At 40.8% G+C, this 13,029-nt stretch overlaps 1 protein-coding gene across 1 annotated transcript in view; it reads right to left on the bottom strand.

The window, feature by feature from the left end:
- TUBGCP3 (tubulin gamma complex associated protein 3) overlaps window positions 1–13,029 on the bottom strand; it is a 109,675-nt gene that overhangs the window by 84,004 nt on the left and 12,642 nt on the right. Inside the window, exons 3-6 of the mRNA XM_045007590.1 lie at window positions 11,621–11,688; window positions 3,961–4,038; window positions 3,021–3,238; window positions 2,445–2,617 (exon numbers count right to left, since the gene is read on the bottom strand). Of these exons, the coding sequence (XP_044863525.1) occupies window positions 2,445–2,617; window positions 3,021–3,238; window positions 3,961–4,038; window positions 11,621–11,688 (537 nt within the window). The remainder of the gene's footprint in view (window positions 1–2,444; window positions 2,618–3,020; window positions 3,239–3,960; window positions 4,039–11,620; window positions 11,689–13,029) is intronic.

The raw sequence follows: 13,029 nt of genomic DNA, 5'->3' as shown, positions 1-13,029 counted from the left end.
TGTGAAACCAGGATATTTTTCTCATATTTAAAAATTACTCCGATGTTGGGTGCTGGGAGATCACTCAAACGTTTTCACCTGTACACCCTTTAAATCCCAGGCAAAGTAAATGCAGAGATAAATTTAAGTTATGCTCTTATAAAAAGTTCTAACTCTTGAGTCAGTATAGCTTCAGGTGCTGGAGTATCCAATTTGTCCTCTAGTTCACAGCTCTGATTGAAGTCCAGATTGCTTTTGTGCCTCACACTAGTTATCAATTTACAGAAGGCAATTCAAGACAGTGAGCAGCTTTTCTTCATTTGCTGGGTCTTCCAGTATCCTGTACTTTTGTGACCCTATTTGGAGGCTAAGAACTAAGCCATTTCAGTCTTGACAATGTTCTCAGTATCAACTACAGATTCTGTCTTAATAGGATGCTGCCTCTTCTGGAAATGGCAAGAGAGCTGTCCTGATTTGGGAACCCCAATGAGTTCCTTTATCTTCTCCCCCAACTTCTGTAATAAGACACAGGTGTGCCTGGTTTAGGCTAAGGAAGCCAGCTGGGTCATCTAAGGACACAACCTACAGAAGCCAAGAGAGGCTGGCGTCATATCAACATCCAGAACCTTAAGCGTAGCAAGGTTTTCTGAACACCTCAGACAAATAATGCTAGTCTATGTTATGCTTTAAAACACTCCCATCAGTCAAGAGGGTACAAATTCTCAAACATAGCTGAAAAGTATTACCTGAAGAAGTTTATTTCACAACAGAGAAAAGAAAAGGTTCTCCAAAGTCACTGTGTCTGCAGATCCATATGAACCTTCTCTTCCTTTCTCCCTTCTTCAGAAAGTCAATAGTCTGGAGGAAGGAGAGAGGAACTGAGGGCATACGACAGTGTGGTGGGGGATCCTTTTATATAGTTTCAGCTAAAACGTGGGTGCACTCTTACAACTAGCATTTCAACTGTAAGACAGCTCTAGAACAGGTTCACGACTCCTGAACTGCACATTTGCAGAGGCAATATCAGAGAATGCCAATTAACAGTAATCAGCCTATTTACAGAGCTCTGTAATTATTTGTGTTTTGTAAATTTCAATAGCTCCTGTTCTTATATACGGAATGTGGTTTTACTCCAAAAAGTGACAGACACTTCATGTACACTTAATATAATCTGTTCCTTGTATGAATTAAGAGTCATACCTGCTGGTACATTGAGAAAAATAAGTATTTACTACTTTTTAAATTATATTAGCATTAAAAAGCTAACAGGACAATAAGAGAATGGGCTAAATTATACATTTCCTCTCGTGCATTCACAGTATTGTTAATCAGATTCTAACTGCAAAGCCAAATTCTGTCTTCAGTTACAAATGTACACTCCATTTGGTCTTTTTTGTTTTTCCTAGCAACAATACACATAATTGGAATAACCCAGCTTGATTTTCAAATCCAGGATACATTTAGCAGGGCTGACAGCTAGGAGATCTTTTATTTGCTAACTGACCACATTTATTCAGGAAGCAATTTAAAAATATGGCATTGTGAGGCACCTTGTCTCTTTTTAGTCACTATTCAGCGTTGATCTTGTTCATACAAGAATGGGAGAGCTTTCTGAATACAAGTAGGTGGAAGGTTAACTTTCCTCAACAGCTGCTCCACAGTTGAGTTAGCTAGTTAAACTGGTCAAATTCTTCACTCAGTTAATGTAAATCCATGAGTGGCTCCTTCAAAGTCTATTCAGTCCAGATTTACAGCAATGTAAATAAGATAAATTAACCGATTATATTTAAAAAATGACTGCACTATTCAATATCGCTGCAAACTATGTCAGCGAGGTGGTACTTCAAGGACTGTGTACTCAGATAATAAAACACAGTTACACATTTTACTTATCCAGCAGACCCTTGCTAGAATGCGCATCTTTATAGCACAAATTTGGTTAACACGGGGACCGCACATGGATCCAAAACCCCACGTTCTAGCAAGGGTCCAGTGTATATGTGAATATAAATAGTTCCATGTGTTTTGGGGTTTTGTCCCTCGTTATCCATTTCCCCTAAAACTTTTGGTTATCATCATAGACACTGCAGCTTTTAAGAGCATATTCATTCACAATACATCTGCTCTGCTACTTGGTCCTGCTGTCCACAGCAATGCACTGGGTCTATGCTACTTGCAATATCAAAGAAAAGATTAATTTTGAATGGGGAGAATGTGTACTCAAACCATTCCCCCCCCCCCCACAGTAGGAACGTAGAAAAGTTAATGGCCAAATACACTGCTCTTTTGTATATGTGCTGTCTTCCTACCTTCAAATCTGTCCTCTTGGGAAAGTTCTTCACATATAGTAACACAATGGAACAGAAGCTATTCCCAAGAAGAGTATAGAATAGTCACAACAAAACAAGGAAACAAACCAAGTTGCAGGAAAAAAAAAAATCTTTAGCAAAAAGCATATTGCTCACCACTTGTCTCCCCTTCTCGCCTTGACCTTGGCACATTGCGAGACACAGTGTTTGGAAGGCCTTTTGAGGTAGAGCTTTGTAATGAAGGCTGGCCAGCAGTTAGAGCCCATGCAAGACGTGAACCCAGCTGTTGACGAAGGCAATCTCCCACCCCTGGAGCTTGATAGGATTGTCTAAAAAGACAGGAAGAAAACAATGTTAACAGGACAGTGTGTGAAGTCTGCACAAGTGCTGCCCCTATCATAGCTGTTCTGCAGATAAACCAAGGACCTCGGTATCCAAGACTGCAAGGCACGTAAACTTCACAGGCACCGAGTTAAAACAGACTGTAATGCAAAAGAGAGTGACATGAAGATATTCACTAACAGGAACTGTGAACAAGGTAACCATATATCCTCTCAAACCCATAACAATATTTTGAGGTTTGCTATTTTGTAAAGTGCTTTGAAAATGTATGTAGATACCCATACAGAATGTGCTTATTGCTGTAAGAAATTTGAAATCACTGGATAAAAATGCTAAGTAATATTAAAAATATTTTTCAAGGTCTTCGCTATAGGCAAAATTTAAATTTACCCTGGAAGGAGGGACTGTGGAGTTGGCGTTGGCCCATTCAGGGCATACATGCTTATGCTGCTGATCCCACTGCTCGCCATACTGCCCGCACTCTGGGCAGACTGAGCATTGCGGTCCTGATAATTCAATGGAAGGCTTTGAGGCCTAGCATAGTAGTAAGGAGTTGAGTGAGCATCTCGCGGCAATGCTTGAGCAAACAATGTGGCATAACTTGACACCTTAAAGATAAAACACAAAGATCTAATTGTGAGTTACTTTAATCAAACATGTCAGTAGCTAAAATAATTTTTTCCCCAACCGTGTGTCTGAACTGTTATTGCCTTTCCTAATAGTAAATTAAAGTCAGGTATATACTAGAAAAGGTTTGCTGGTATAGCTGTATCGACAAAACCCTTTTAATGAAGAGGCAGCTTATACCAGCCAAAGAATGCATTTGGCAGCAAATTTCATTTCACTTGCCAAACTAGTGTATGTTATCCCAACAAAAGGATATTTTTGCCAGCATAACTGCAACTATACTAGGACATTTGCTACTAGCAAAGTGTTGCCAAAACACCACATCCCCAACCAAAATTGCTATACCAGCAAAAATAAATAAATAAATAAATAATCCAGTATGGACTTGACCTAAGTTAAATCTATCCAAAGCGTTCCAGATAATGACTGCCTTGCATGTTTAGTTAATTATTCAGTTTTATGCTTAAAGAGAATAGCTTGTTTAATTCTCATTGTTAGAGTATTTACACAAAATACATTTTTAAAGCATCCTTATATTTAATTAAAAAATTTTTGCTTCCAGCCTTTCCAAGGACTTTGCAGATACTCCCCTTTTTGAAGAAGTTTGTTTTACTCTGGATATTAACATCTCTTAATATTCCCATTTGGGATTTGTACTGAATTTTAAAACATTTATTGAAGAAACACAGAACCCCTTACCTACCTTATTAGACTGCTTACGTGGGTCTTCACTAAGGCTGAGCAGGAGGTAGAGTATTGACCATTTGTTTTTCAGGACGCCCTGTTCAGAGATAGGCATGTATTAGATAATATCCAGTTAAACAGATTTGCTTCACAATTATTTCCAGAGTTTATTGCACTTTTACCCCTATTTCACAACCTAGATCATAAGAAACTAATTTCCACATTGTAGTTGTAAAGAGCAGGCTAAAACTAACACACCAAAACTACACAAAAACATAATTTAAATATACACAAGGAGGATGTCTGAAGTCATGTTCTCAAGGTAGTGACACTGCAGTTCATATGTCAGTTCTATGAAGAAAACTTCCTCCACCATTCAGTATTGTGTCACAAATTCTCACGTGCACTGAAAGAAATCAACTAATCAGCATACCACATTTTAAAATTAACAGCTAACTATACAGAAAGTTTACATACTGCTTCATGTCCACCATACATCAGTTACTCTTTGATCTAAGTCACCATCTTGGATTAACCCCTACTCTCTACAATAGAAGCGAGGTGGAAGACCCAATCCTTGAGAAATCTAACAAATAGCTGCCTTTTCTCTGCTGATCCCCCTTCAGGGAGGCTCCAGAATAACAGGGATCTCTAACCTGGGATTACTATAATCTCCACGAAGAACACAGAGACAAAGGAAACTACCAAACTATTTACGAAGTCAGAGGCACAGAGATCACTCAACTCTGGACTGTACCAAAACAAAAACCAAGAAAAAGGAAAAGTGGAGCTGTGTTGGCTGCTATCTTGAAACACAACATTATCAACCTTTTAAATCTCAGTAGGAAAGTTGACCTGCAAGAGATAACTTAATGGTACAGTCCTGTCAGATGAATCCCAGTGTATTCTTGTAAGGAGTAAGAAAAGACAAGTGTATAAAGGTTTCCTTGTTTTCACTGCACATTAGTACACATGGAAGCATATACTCTATTCTACACCACTAACTCACAAATATAAAGGAGTTTGGTGGCTGACAACTTTCAAACAGATTAATGATGCATCACTTCATGGGGAATCAGTAGCAGAGTTGAGGAGAATGAGAGTTTATAGAATTTTCCAAAAAAGTGATTTTTTCCCCCTTCTAAATTTCATTTATCTAAATTTTGTACCAGTGCAATCTTACCAAATCAGGAAATTCAACTGTATGTAAGAAATCTTTACAATTTAGGTTTTGCACTTAACTCTAGTAATTTGATTAAAACCAGTGTTACAATCACAAAAATGGAGAAATTGTGTTCCATGCACTTCTACCTTTCTTTTTCCATTTCTTCAATAGAAAGGCCCTTAACTTTAATTAAATTAAATATTATGTCAATAGTTTCCAATATCCCTCTCTGTGTAAAATACACAGAGACAGATGATCCAAGTAAGATCATATGTCCAATCACTAGATTTCTATGGTCACGGACTCTGTCTTCCATCTTCTAAGACAATTTATAATGAAGAACCCTAGATAATTTTGTAAAGGGCCACTTTCTAGAATAGTGTTCTTTAATTAGAGGCTGGCAGACCAGATCTGGCCACATGAGGTCTTCGCTTGGCCTGCTGGACATCAACTATGCCGCTGGGGGTTCCACTGCAAGGATGGTCCCACTACCCAGTTCCAGCTCACCCCAGGCTTCCAGCAGCTCTGGCCCCTGTGCTATCTTGCCAGTTCCAGCTGCAGCATCCCCATGCTGGCCTACCCTCTGAGCACCCCCACACTCCCCACCTGACCAGCAGTACCTGCCAGCTCAAAGGATGCTCTAAAACTGTGTAGGAAAAGGGGCCTCCTGGAGGGGAGCACAGGGGCCAGAGCCGCCAGGAGCAAGCTGGAACTGGGTAGTGGGGCCACCCTCACAATGGAGCCCCCAGTGGGGACAGGAAGGAACAACTGATGCCCAAAAGGCCCTAGCAAAATCAATACAAAACTAAAATTTCATACAGACAATGACTTGTTTATACTGCTCTATATACTGTGCACTGAAATGTAAGTACAATATTTATATTCCAGTTGGTTTATTTTATAACGATATAGTAAAAATGAGAAAGTAAGCAATTTTTCAGTAACAGTGTGCTAGGACACTTGTATTTTTAGGTCAGATTTTGTAAGCAGAACAGTGGCTCTCAACATTTCCTAAAACTTTTATCATTTTTGTTGCTCTCTTCTGGACTCCATCCAATTTATCCATATATTTTTTAAACTATAGTGATCAAAACTGGATGCAACACTCCAGCTAAGACACAGTGCCTCCTGTGTTTTACATATAACACTCCTGTTAATACACCACAGAATATTAGTCTTTTTCACAGTTGCATCTCATTGTTGACTCATTCAATTTGTGATGCGCTATAAAACTCCAGATCTTTTCAGCACTATTACTGCCTAGCAAAATGGTTATTCCCCATTTTGTAGTTGTGCATTTGACTTTTTCCTTCCTACCTGTAGTACTTTGTACTTGTCGTTAATGAATTTCATCTTGTTGATTTCAGACCAATTCTCCAATTTGTCATGATCATTTTTAATTCTAATCCTGTCCTCCAAAGTGCTACTAGTCCCTCCCAGTTTGGTGTCATCTTCAAATTTTATAAAAACATACCCTCCACTCCATTATCCAAGTAATTAAATATTGTCTAGTACCAGAATATTGACAGATTCCTGGGGAACCCCACTAAATATTTCCCATCACTTTGACAGACAGTCATGGATAACGACTGAGTATAATCTTTCAACTAATTATGCACCCATTTTGCAGTAAATTTCATCTACACCACACTTCCCTAGTTTGCTTATGAGAATGTCATGTGTGTGTCAAAAGCCTTACTAAAAATCAAGATAACATGTCATCTTCCCCCCACACCCACTCCATCCACTAAGCCAGTAACCCAGTAAATAGAAGGGAATTAGGTTAGTTTGGCATGATTTGTTCTTGACAGATTCCTTATAACACTATTACCCTCTAGGTGCTTACAAATGGATTGTTTAATAATTTGTTCCAGCATCTTACAGGTACTGAATTTAGGCTGACTGGCCTATAAATTCCCTGGGTCCTCTTTGATCCCCTATTTAAAAGATAGGTATTATATATACACACACACCAGAGGTGGCCAAACTTACTGGACTTCTGAGCCACATACAACAATCTTCAGAAGTTCAAGAGCCAGAGCACACCTGCTGGGAGCCAGGGCTTGGGGCCTCAGCCTCGCTCCTGCTGAAGCCCCAAACCCCGGCAGGAGAGCCCCGCAGGGCTGAAGCCCAGAGACCCTCCTCCCCACTGGACAGAAGCTCCTACCCCACCACCTCACTGGAAGGCAGAGGTCCCAAGCTTCCCCCCCCCCAAACCCAGTCTGGTAGGGGGAGAATAGGGGGTGGGAAGGAGGCTTGCAAGCTGCATTTTAATGGTAAAAGAGCCACATGTGGCTCGCGAGCTACAGTTTGGCCACCCCTGATATATACCCCTTTCCTGTATTATCACAGCACCTAAGAGCCCTAGTCATGGACTTTGACAACTGTATAAGGTGCTGTAAAAAAACGAAACCTATGTTAGAAGTCTCCATAGGTCAGATGACTACTCCTTTCTGTGATTAGTTCAGATATTCAGCAAACTGGGCAGCGCATCCAAATTCCACCTGCTGGAAACAACTGAACCAGCGAATACCTCAGTAACAGAGGGGAAGCAGGAGGAAGAACAATGACATAAGTTTTCGATGTACTGGCCAGCCGTGATGTGATAAACCTTAATGTCAACTGATGAACAAAAATATAGCTTGTTGGATCATTAGATATACTCCACTAAATACGTATGAACTGGCCTCGTGAGTCCAGGGAGCGGAGATGGAATTCACAAGTACCAAGCAGCTTTCACTTTAAAGGAAAAGTAATTACTACACTTTTGAAATAGATAGATAGTTTCCAAGACTGTTGCAAAAAAAGTTAATCATAAAACACATATCCACACCATCACCATCCACATATAAAATGTGGAGGAAAAGGATTTTCATGGCCAATACTACACCTAACAGCACAAAAAATATTTCTGTGAAATCAGTTGTGTAGCTACTGTAAGCAGGGGAATGGTCCTGCTACTGTGGGGAACTTTCCTGGCTATCAGACAGCAGAAGTACCTGAGTCCCTTGCTCCAACACCCTTTACCCAGACGCTTGCCTGACCTTAAGGACTTCCCTTTCCCTCTCCTGTGAGGCAGAGTCCTTGTAACCCCAATAAGGTCGGGCCCAGGATTCCTGGGAGGCTACGCCCCCAGTCTCATCATGGTCACTTAGGACAGGGGCTAAGGTGTCCCCACCTCAGGGTACTGTCTCCACACCAGCCACTTCCCTGGCCCAGTGAGCACTACATTAACTTCAAACAAAATACAATTTATCGAACAGAAAGAAACACTAAGAAAAATAAGGAAAAAAAATCTGAAAGATTAAAGGAAACAAGTAACCCCACCCCATGGGCATAGGGAAACCGCAAACAGCAGGCTCTAAGAGGTAAGAAAAGTTCACAGTCTATTCCTCACATGTCCCAGGACTCCTTCCCAGACCCTGGCTGCACTGCAGGTGATACCATGGGTCGGTCAGACATTCTCTGGTGGTGGCCACATGCCTTCACTATCTCCCCAGCACCAGCCCTCCCTCCCAGCAGGGTCACGACCCCCCTACAAGTCCAACCTGCAAGACCTTGTCTGGTGATGTGTCCCTGCGCTGGGCCCTCATTCTCTCCAGCTGCTCACTGCACTTGATGCCAGTGTTACTTATGGCACAGCGCGCATACGCTCCCCAGCTCTGGGCCTGCAGCTTCCCGCTGTAGCTCAGCCGTGGCTGCTCTGCGCCGCTCTAGGTCCGGCACTGCTTTGGCTCCATGCTGCTGCTCAGCCTCCAGCCCAGCTCTGCTTTCTAGGCTGCTTCTCTGGCCCCTCTGGCTCTGGCTGCTGCTGCTCTGCCTCCAGCTCAACTCAGGCTGCTGCTCTCCCCTTAGCTGTGTGCTACTCTGGCTCAGGCAGTTCTGAAGGAGGACGAGACCCCAGGCTCCTGACTCTTTCATTGGCCTACCTGCCTTGTCAATCAGGTTAACCTGCACTGTTGGCCTCTCCCCATGGGCCTTGCGGACTGTCAGTCTCATGATTTTGATTTCTCATTGGCCTTCCCCTTTCTTTTGGAACTGGGAGATGGACAACTAAAGAAATCCCATTAAGTTTCAGTAAGGGGCCAATAGTCCCCTTACACTACTGTTAGCATTCAGAAACCATAGTGTGTGCACTTTTCAAAAACAGAAAAAAAGAAATCAATCTAGTGCTTAGATACTACAATGACAAGCATTTAAGAGAGACTGGTATAGAGAAATGGGGAGGAGGGAAGAAGGTTCCAAACAATGCCTATGAAATAGTTATAGGCTTGTTCTGGTAGATGTCAACTAACAAAATGGGAGGGGAACAGAACGTTAAAGCCTGTTTAAAAGTTTAACTATGTTATAGTCACATTCTTGTAATTGTGCTCACATCATCTATTATTCTGCTTCAAGCAATGTATGGCACTTGTGCATGTGTGTGTTATAATGGTTTAAATTGTGGTCGTTTTCATATGCTGTGTGTTCATATTACTCTTACCAACTGCTAGCTATAATAATACTACATTAGATCAATAGGAGTGTGTGTGTGTGTGTGTGTGTGTGTATTATATATATAATGTAAAAAATATATATATTTTATTTTACACACACAAAAGCTACCTTAAAAGAACAAGGTAGCAAGACTGCTGACAGTAGGCCTGAGGACAGCTGCAAGTTAGTGCTGCTGAAATGGAAGAACTGATGATGGAGCCTACTGCAACCTGGTGACACTGTCCATCACTACAGAAGCTGGAAAAGATATCTTGTAGATATGTGGAATGGATGGGGAAAGAAAAAGAAAAAAAAAAAAAAAAAGGAGGAGTAAAGGTGAGCTGATAAGCTTAGCAACAACATTGGTATTTTCAGGCTTAGGACCTTATTTTTCTAAAGCATATGCTTAACTTTAATGACGTCTTAAAATTAAGTACATAAGTGTTTTCAGGATTAGGACCTAAACGCAGCAATCAGATTTACTGAATGTTTCTCATTTGTAATGAGACAGGTACTACCCATCAATGGTCCCATAGAGTCTAGTATTCTTTCTGACAATGGCCAATACCAGATGCTTCACAAAAAAATGCTAAAAAAAGTCTTGGAGTGAGCAGCTGTTTCTTCCTAACCCACTGAAGTCAGAGACTGACTTATGCCCAAAAGTATGAGGGTTTATATTCCTTCCAAACTACAGTATGGAATTTTTAATCTTTCTAGATGTAACTCTGGATGTTCTCCATATAAAAGTGTCCCATTTTCATGTGATCTTGCTAAGCTCTTGTTCTAAATTATATTAGCCTTTAGAATTCACTGCCAAAATATAAAGTTCCTTAGTAGAACCATTTTTATATCCTACTTAACACAAGTTATTTTTCCCCTTTAAGATAAGGGGTGGTCACTGAAACATGTTAACAATCCTTTATTACAATGGTTTTCAACCTGTGGTCCGCAGACCTCTGGGGGCCCACAAACTACATCTAAGGTGTCCACATAAGGTGACAATGAAAACGTTTCAGATCCCAGAACAGGCATTCTGTTTTTCTGATCGACCACAAATATGTGAATACCCCCACCTACAGGTCAAAACCCAGAAGTGTTGTCATTATCATAGAAGCCCCCAGTTTAGCGCCCTTTCTCATGCCACATTAAATGCTATGCCAAGAATGTGCAACATTTATAGCTGAACTCTGTTTAGTCAGTCAGTTTTCAGTCTAAGACTTCTATAGTAGGGAGCGACAGATCACAGGTTGAATTTCCAAAAGGGTCTGCACCTCAATTCAAAAATTTTTTTAGGAGTCTAAAAATGAAAAAAGGTTGAAAACCACTGATTATACTGGAAATTTTAATCCTGCATATTAGTTTTTGCTAACTAAAAATATCCCTACAATATTTCTCCCCATCACACTATACAAAACAGATGACGTAAGATACTGTCTTATTGTCTATCTCAGTTTCACTGAGATTTTCGTCAAACATGATAGATGTTCAAGTTTGAGAATTCAGGACGCATTTAAAGTATTGATTTCTTTCCACCTCATCTAAAGTTCTAGCCTTAGACTCCCCCTTCTTCTGATACATAGACTTTGCAGATTACCTTCTGTTGTCAGAAAAGACTGACATACACTGCTCTTTGATAAGTGCTTGTGTGTTAGCAGAACTCTCAAAGTCAGCAAAACCCTTAACCTTCAACATGAAAACCTCAGATCACTTAAAAACTCAAAATAAGAGGATTGCTTAACTTCTAAATCAATACATCGATACACTTCAGGACACATTATCCTAAAAATAAGTGGCAGTGAGATAATCCTTCAATTTTACACATAAAAAACTAAACACTTCTATTTTTGCAAAAGCTACTTCCTTCCCATAAAATGTCCTTTATGCGGTTATACGCAAACCAAAATACTGCTGATATTTTCCAATTTTACTTTAATCCAAGCTAGTTTCTTACATTTTGAACTATAGGCAATTTAACAGCAAGTCCAGAAGAAACAGATTGTAAGAATGAAATTATTGGTAAAGCCACACATTACTATACCTGCGAATGGAGTTTTCTGTAAAGTTCTGAAAACAAAGCAGCATCCGCTTCCCTTCTTTGTCGCACAACTGTTAAGAGGAAAAAGCTTCTTAGGCTATGAAACTTAAGTCGTCAATTATAGTAACAACATTATTTTGTATTGATACATTTGTGCAATTTGTGGAGTGGGAGGAAAGCAAGCGGATAAAGAGAGAGTTCATCCTGCTCCCCAGCAGGAGTACTAGGCGGGGGGTAGGGCCAAACAATGTTATAAGAGAACATTGCAGAACTTTAAAGGAGTATGTTCTCTAAAGGGTCAGCGACCTAATAACGAAACAACGTTAACCGGGACAATGTTAAGTGAGGAGTTACTTTACAGCAACACTCCGGAAAAAGTTAAGTCAAATCAACTAAATATGAGAAGTTAAAACCTGTTAAAACCCCATGTGGATTTTTTATTCAAGAGTAAGGTGGTCTTAGCATGCACTGACTTTGCATCTTTAGCTGAGTCACCTTAACTTTCCTGAATGTTCCTATATAGACCTGACCTCACATTTATTAAGTTGTACTTATGCTCTCATGACTTGTATGTCTCCACTTCAAAGTGTCTTGATTTTTTTATATCAATTGCCTAAGTATGGGATTCACAAAAGCCAGCAAGCTAAGTAGGGAGCTGCCTAAGTTAGCCAGTAGTAAGTGCTGGGGAGAAGGTGGTGGTTGTCCACTTATACCCTATAGCCCACTGGTTAGCACACTCACCTGAGTTCCGCCTGATGTCCTTATGTGAAGCAGGGACTTGAACCCAGGTCTTTCACATCCCAGGTGAATGCCCAAACGCCTAGTCTACTGGGCATTCTGGGATGAGAGTGAGTCCGTCAGTCACACACAATGGTTTTTCACTTTTTAAATAATCAATCATTGGAGCAGGGACTAGAATTTGGGTGTCCCACATGAGTTCCCTGACCACTGGGTTACAGTCATTCATTCTCTCTCTGGTCCAATAAATATTTTATAAAAAGTGGAACAGCTTCAACTGGAGGGTTGGACAGACCCACCCCCCCTTGCAGAACAGCCAATAACCCAATAGTTAGGGTGCTTATCTGGGATGAGGGAGACATGGGCTCAAGTCTACACCAGACAGAGGAGTGTTTGGAACCAACATTTCTACATCCTGGGTGAGTCCTCTCACCTCTGGGCTATTGGTATAAGTGGGGTAGGGTGGGGAGAGAACTATATCACTGCCAGTTCTGTGCTGTGTGGGGAGGTTGATCCAGTTGGCAGTCTCTGAGCATTCTACTGGATCAGGGCCTGGAGGCAGGATGGTGTGGGAAAGCCTAGTTTGAGGAAGCGACCAGGATTTAGGCACGAGTTAGACACGGAGTAGTGTCAGAATTTAGACAACTTTGTGCATGCCCACCAACAGAAATTTA

Source organism: Mauremys mutica, chromosome 1 (assembly GCF_020497125.1).
Source record: "Mauremys mutica isolate MM-2020 ecotype Southern chromosome 1, ASM2049712v1, whole genome shotgun sequence".
NCBI lineage: Eukaryota > Metazoa > Chordata > Testudines > Geoemydidae > Mauremys > Mauremys mutica.
This window is presented reverse-complemented; position numbering and strand designations above follow the sequence as displayed.